At 37.1% G+C, this 7,285-nt stretch overlaps 1 protein-coding gene across 1 annotated transcript in view; it reads right to left on the bottom strand.

The window, feature by feature from the left end:
* Nucleotides 1-1,754: 1,754 nt before the first annotated feature.
* The window catches only part of LOC107588797 (nectin-3-like protein), a gene marked incomplete at its 3' end in the record, with an annotated part of 45,172 nt that continues 39,641 nt past the window's right edge, over nucleotides 1,755-7,285 (bottom strand). The window contains exons 5-7 of the mRNA XM_016277031.1: nucleotides 5,753-5,870; nucleotides 5,416-5,567; nucleotides 1,755-2,059 (exon numbers count right to left, since the gene is read on the bottom strand). Coding sequence (XP_016132517.1) covers nucleotides 1,755-2,059; nucleotides 5,416-5,567; nucleotides 5,753-5,870 — 575 coding nt within the window. The remainder of the gene's footprint in view (nucleotides 2,060-5,415; nucleotides 5,568-5,752; nucleotides 5,871-7,285) is intronic.

The following is a 7,285-nucleotide window of genomic DNA, read 5'->3' as shown; positions in this document are numbered from 1 at the left end:
ACAGACTACCGCAGCTGTAGCAACATTGCCGCTGATTTATGAACAGTGAATGCAAGCATTAGCAACTGCCATATCTTTTTCAATAGGCATGTAAAGTGTGACCAACGAGACCTATGGAGAAAAACAACCTTGCATGCTTGCGAACAGATGCTCGGCACAATTTGGAGACAGAATGGAACGAGGTCTGTTTGCAAGAGGGCAGAATATATTAATTACAAAGTTCGATCTTTGAGGTGAAGCATGCTAGAAGAAGCCCATGCGGCACATGACTGCTGCTCGCCAGACAGTTTATTCTGGGAAATCCAAAGCTGTCGACACAGGGATGGGAGTGTGTGAGTAGCAAGGGTGGAGAGACGGAGAGAAAAAAAGAAATCAGCATAAAATTAAAAGGAGTGAACTGAATTGGCAAAGGCCATATGGCTTCGGTAAAACCACAGGGGCCGACCGTGGTCCTTTTGATCTGTCGTGGCGAACGTCAACCCCCCATCAGCCTATGACAAGTCCTCAGCACAACCACATAAAACTGTTCTTCCACAACTACTTGCATTGCTCTCTAACTTATCCATTAATGAAAAAGACTGCTGTAGAAGGGGTGTGTGATGAAATACATCAAAATACAGACCAGCTTAAAGTCGACCATGTCTTGAGTTGAGAGAAACAAGCTGTATTTCTACATAAAAAGTTTGCTAATCAGTATTTTTGTCCTTTTTTCAGAAAAAAAATGGACACATTTAAACCTAATTAAATTTAGCTGAGAAGGAAAAATGGCATAATATACTTGAATAACGTTGATTTTTTTATAAACTTAATGCCACTGGCAATTTTTTATTGTTTTAAACATAAACTTAAAACATATACTTAAAATAATAATAATACAAACATTTTCTTCCAAGGAACACCAAACGTAAATCTTTAAATATTCTTTATGCAATCATATGCAATTGCTTCCCAAGAAAAGTTTAACTTATTTTAAAGTTATTATTATTAATATTTAAATGTTTTAAATACATTAAGCTGGGAAGTAAAATTAGCACAGTACATCTTGAATTAAGTTTATTTTTCTTACTCGACTGGCAGTTTTGTTGTTGTTTTAAACAACACTTTTTTTTTTTAAGTTTTTCTTCCATGGAATACTAAAAGTAAAATTTTGAATATTCTTTATGCACAAAATGTTTGCTTCTCAAGAAAATGTATCTTATTTTAAATATAGTAACATTTAAATAAGGTAAATTGTCTTGAGAATACATAATATTAATATATTAAATATATTAAATAAATTTAGCTGAGAAGTAAACTTTTTTAAATGATTTAATTATGCTTATTTTTCCTACCCCGCTGGCGTTTTTAAAATTGTTTTAAACATAAAACTAAAAATTGAATTTAAATTTTTTTTGCTTAAAATAATAAGCATTATTTTTAAGCTTAAAATAATAATAATGATAATAATAATAATGAATACAATCATTTTCTTCCAAGGAACACCGAAGTATGCTATTTTTGCTTCTCAAAAAATATCTTAAAGATATTTACATTATTTATTATAATATAATATTCATATATTCTAATAGATTTAGATATTTTTCCTCAAAAACAAGATTAAAATACTGATAAAAAAAAAAATTCCCTGCAATCAAACCGTAAGACTCAAGACTTTCAAACTCAGTTCACGTGTCTCTTCATGTGAAAATAAAGTGCTCCTACACTGGAGAAGTCATATGTATATATTTAAAAAAAAGTGAGAGGAAGGAAAGGACGTCCATCTGTGACTCTTTCTGCATGTCGGATGGGCCGATGTACTGTTTGGTGTAGTAGTCTCCTCTGAATGTTCGGCGTTGACGCAAGTAGAAAGCCCCCACCAGCGCCATCAGCAACACTAGGATCAGGATCCCACCGACAGCACCGCCCACGATAGTGCCCAGGCCGCTGTCTGGCGGAGAGGCCTGAGTCGGGCCGGTGAAGTGGGCATGCTGGTTGATGGGAGCGGTGATGGTTAAGCTGGTGTCAGGCAGGATGGACTTGCTGCGGGTGCTGGTGGGGGCTGCGGTGGCTGGTGGCGGCTCTGAGAGGGCGAGATATTGGCAAATATTAAAATATAGGCAAACGGTTGTGAAGTAAATTTACCAATATTAATATTCTGGCTGGTACTGATAATCTGATATTAAAATGTATACTACTAAAACAAAATAAATTGAGCTGTAAATTGAGCATAACACTAAACTAAAACTAAAACCATAAAACATTTTTTATTTGAAATATATTCATATATATATTTCAAATTCAAGTATATTTTGTTACTTGAAATAAAATAAAACATAAAACACTTATTTCAGCTTGTCACCAAGGCAACATTTCTCATTTTTTATTTAGTTTATCTCATTGTGTAAAATGATTAAAACTGAAAAAAAGAAAACAAAAAAACTATATAAAATAAAATATGAACTGAAAACTATATAGACATATAAAAACAATTAACAAAAAAAAAAGAAAAAACTAAAATTATAGTAAACCTAAAATTAAAATGACAACAGAAAATATAAAAATGAAAACTAATTCAAAATATGAATAAAAACAGTAACAGTATCTCAATGATACTAAAATAACCCTGGAACTATTTTTTTTTTTTGTACACCACTGGGAATTATTTTCTTGATTTAAAAAATCAAATCAAATAAAAATTCTGGTCAGTATTGACAAGCTGACAAGCTGTATACTATTTTGTCTCAATAATAATATATATATAATAATAAATATTAACCTTAAGTTTATTTGCATAGCACTTTTCACAGTACACATCGTTTCAAAGCAGTTTTAAAGAAAATCATGATATATACCTATATATCCATTTTATATAAAGAGCTGTCCAATAATATAGTTGCAGTCTGTGACAAAAAAAGGTAAATAAAAAAAATCTAAAAAAGTTGAGATTTGCTTTATAGTATATATTGCTTTATGTGAGTGTACTGTATGTATGCACATAAAGTTGGATATAATATATAGAACTGTGCAATAATACACACACACACAAAATAAAATGAATCAAGTTAATTTATGCATCAAAGCATCGAAACCTACAGTATGAAAGACTTTTATTTTGAGATTTGATAAAGATTGGATTTAACAGTGTTATTAATTTATTAGTGTTTTTAAAACATTTTAAATGCTAGATGACAAAAAATAAATTTAAATGTAAAAATATGGGAAATTAACAATTAAATATCCAATATCTGACAAATAAAAAAAATTTATTATTGACAGATATTGTACTAATAATTTTGTCCCAAAATCATCTTAGAAAAAAAAAAAAAAACACCTGTCAGCAGATGCTGTGAGGCCCAAGGAAAAACAATGTTTAGAGGCAGGTGGTTATTAAAAGGTTATTACTCAAGATAATAGGACATAACTTGCAATGACTAATAGGAAAAACTAAATCTTGCTGATGTAACAGCAGGTTCAGGCACCAAAGGGCACAATTATTTGAATTTGGAGGCCTGTGAAGACAGTAAGAATGAACAAGTCTTCAAGACAGGCACTTCAATCTTTTTGAGGGACATTAAATATATTGCACTTTTGGTTAGTATAAAATAACTATTTGGTGTATCCATTTCCTGTATGGGACGTCAACTGGGGACAATCCATGCTTGTGCACCACTAAAGTCCAAAAACTGCCAAAATATTTGGATTATGATTTGACCACAGAGCTAGATGATAAAGGTTCCTCATGTTTTGCTGCCTGAGGAAGAGCCAAATATGTGGTAAAAAGCACAGTGGCAAAGAGCTGATTGAATTGAAACTGCTGCGAGTTTTGTCCAACTTTATTTATGTCACTGCAGAAACCTCACTGGCCAAGTGTCGAACGTTTGGCACATTCAGCCAGCTCTCAGAAAGAGCTTCTGTTAACAGTTTTTTTAACAAGAGATTCAAGAATTCACATATTCAGTAACAGGAAGTACACACTGACTCAATGATACACAAATGTCAAACACAAGAAAACATCCTGTGAGCTTTGTCAGGTTTTTCAAGGCTGTTCCAAAATATCCAACAAGTTTAAAATAAATCCATGTTGCTGGACAAAGTGAAAGAAATCCACCAAAAAAAACTATCATTAATAGACTGCTGCAGGGATGATGTATTTTTGTAGGTCAACCCGGAAGTTCGCATCACCCTGGTTTCCTCAACAAAAAGCCAATAGTATTTTTATATTGACCTTTGGATTATTCCAGGAAATGAGCTCTGTGTTTATGATTCTTACACTTTTTGTTCATCAAGACAAACTCCACAACTTTTATGAATTTTCAAGCCTAAATACAGAAGTAAAAGCATGACTTCAACGTCACCACCATTAAGCTTTAGAAAATCTACAAGTTTGAGTTAGAATAGTTTGCAAGAATGCGGGTATGAACACAATGAGGCTGTAAAAGTGGACTATAAATAGATCAGTTTTCCTGTTAAGCATAATGACAATTCATGTCCCAGAAAACCTCTGTAGTCCCAGAACACCACTTGTTAGCAAGTGCCTTTTAAAAGCAAGTTGCAGAATAAAACGTGAAAATAGCTTGCGTTAACCACAGACCTTATTTGTGACCCTGGACCACAAAACCAGTCATAAGGGTCAATTTTTCGAAATTGAGATTTATACATCATCAATAAATAAGCTTTCCATTGATGTATGGTTTGTTAGGATCGGACAATATTTGGCCGAGATACAACTATTTGAAAATCTGGAATCTGAGGGTGCAAAAAAAAAGAACTATTGAAAAATCGCCTTTAAAGTTGTCCAAATGAATTCTTAGCAATGCACATTACTAATCAAAAATTAAGTTTTAATATATTTACAGTAGGAAATTTACAAAATATCTTCATGGAACATGATCTTTACTTAATATCCTAATGATTTTTGGCATAAAAGAAAAAACAATAATTTTGACCCATACAATGTATTTTTGGCTATTGCTACAAATATACACCAGCGACTTAAGACTGGTTTTGTGGTCAAGGGTCACATTTTAGGCATTTAACCAAAAAAAACATTGATTTTGAAACCATGGAACCAAAGTCCAAGAATGCTTGCTTTCGCGTTTTAGGACTCATTCCTCCATCACTCTATAATTCAATGAAATCATAAATGGGTTAATTTACTCAGGATATTTGTGTGTTAACTCAAGTTAACAGCAAATTCAGTATCAGTTGAGTCGATTCTCTGGTGCACTATGGAGCACTAGAGAGAGTTATGCCTCATTGCCTCACTTGAGTAAATGACTGTGTGTGTAAGTATGAATGGTGTCTGTTTCAAGAGGGTAGAGAGAATGTCAGGACATAATTTATCACTCAGTGATCCTCCCTCAAACTTTAGCCCCACATGGAGAAAACATCATCACTGGTATCTGTGGACCTGAAAGGTTACAAGAAACTTCTCACCTTGTACCAATAAGCGTACATCCTTAAATCTCTGCCCAACGTCATTCTGTACTTCACACCTGTATTGTCCAGAGTCGCTCGGCTCTAAAGGACGAGTAAACAGCAGGCTGCCATTAGATCTGTCCACACCTGCAGGCATTGGTGCGTCCAGTCTGGGGAGTGACAAAAGACATGATTATCAGTTTCGAGCTTGTTGATGACAAGTTTTGCTGCAGGACGTCACCCTGCAGCAACTTTGAATTCTCTTCTACAACACTGAAGCTGCCGAAGTTTACCATTGAACTGACATGACCAATAAGATTAGAAGAAGCAAACTTTAGTGTAGATGTGTACAGACCTGGTCCAGAGGTACATAAGAGCAGGTGGGTTGGCACTGGCTCTACAGTCCAGCTGTACATTTTTTTGTCCCACGTACCACACGTCCTGCTGGCCTATCACCGTAACATCTGGAGCAACTGTAACAATTTAAATAATTGTTGCATGAAGGCAGAATATGATCGCCTTGCTATAAAAATGTATAGCGCTTAGCAAAACATAAACCCTTTTCTTTCTTCCACAGAACACAAAAGAGGATATTTTGTAGGACTGGGTATTAAGACATATTTCACACAATTTGATTTCGTTTGACAAGCTCTCGATTAGATTTTAATTAATCTGAATATATATCAGATACAGTACAAATATATATCTCTTAACTAATGTTGTAAAATATACAGGGAACCTCTAGGTACTATAGCATTAATTATTAAAGGCTAAAAATTTAACTATTAAATTCAATTGCTATTAGTGCTGGTGTAACGCCCCTGTGGACTGTTTGTTGTGGTTTCTTCCCCTTGTGTTGGTTTAGCCCGTATAATCATTAGTTAATTACCCTCATTGTGTTCACCTGTCTGCCCCTCGTTATCTGCCCTATAAGTTCCTGTCTCTTGTATTCCAGTGCGGTCGGTTATTGTGAATGTTACCCCGAGTGTGTGTCTGTCTCTGCCTTGTTGTCGCTACATTAAATATCCTTATTTTGTATCCTTGTCGTCCTCGTCATCCTGCCTGCCTCCACACACCTGGACCATGACAGAATAACCGACCCTCAAGTAAAGTATAGCAGCGTCTTTCCCCTCGTTTGTTTTTTCCAATTTTTGTCAGTTTTTATTTTGTTTTTCTATGGATTACCCCGCATTCCAAATCCTCCAGCTGGAGCAGGAGGAACGCTCTCTTGAGGACCACACCAACGACTTTCTGTCCCTGGGCCACCTCACACACTACCCGGACAACTGCCTCTGTGGCTTCTATCAAGTTGGACTAAACGCCACCACACGAGCACAGTTGTCTGGGAATGGTCCTCGAGAGAGCCTCGCCGCTTTCATCGAGTGGGTGCTGGTGTCCTGCAAGTCCCAGCTGACCGTGGACATCGCGGACAACAACACCAGCCCCACTCACGACCCTGAGCCCAGCCCACCATCTCCGCGTGGTACGGAGCATAAACCTGAGCCCACCGATGACGGAGAGCCATTTCCCGCTGAGATCCACGAGCCGGAGCAAAGCCCCACGGCTGAGAAGAGGATCACCTCGGATATGGAGCCCAACACGTCAGACCAGGTGCGAGAGCCGGTGACAGCCCAGGAAGGGCTCCTGATCCCCAGTCCAGCCCAGGAAGGGTTCCTGATCCCCAGTTCCGCCGAGGAAGGGCTCCAGCCCAGGAGCTCTCTCCAGTGCCCGCTCCTCAAAAATGCCCGCCCTCCCGCCCGCTCCTCAAAAATGCCCGCCTACCCGCTCCGGCCTCCTCCAGCGTCACCATGGTCGGAGTCTCCCTCGCCTCCAGCCTCCGAGGCCCGGACTCTGCCTCGGTCCGTAGACCCAGTGGCTCCACCCTGGC

This window comes from Sinocyclocheilus grahami, unplaced genomic scaffold (assembly GCF_001515645.1).
Source record: "Sinocyclocheilus grahami isolate Dianchi unplaced genomic scaffold, SAMN03320097.WGS_v1.1 scaffold107.1, whole genome shotgun sequence".
NCBI classification, from domain to species: domain Eukaryota; kingdom Metazoa; phylum Chordata; class Actinopteri; order Cypriniformes; family Cyprinidae; genus Sinocyclocheilus; species Sinocyclocheilus grahami.
The sequence above is the reverse complement of the archived record's forward strand: the minus strand, read 5'-3'. Positions and strand labels throughout refer to the sequence as shown.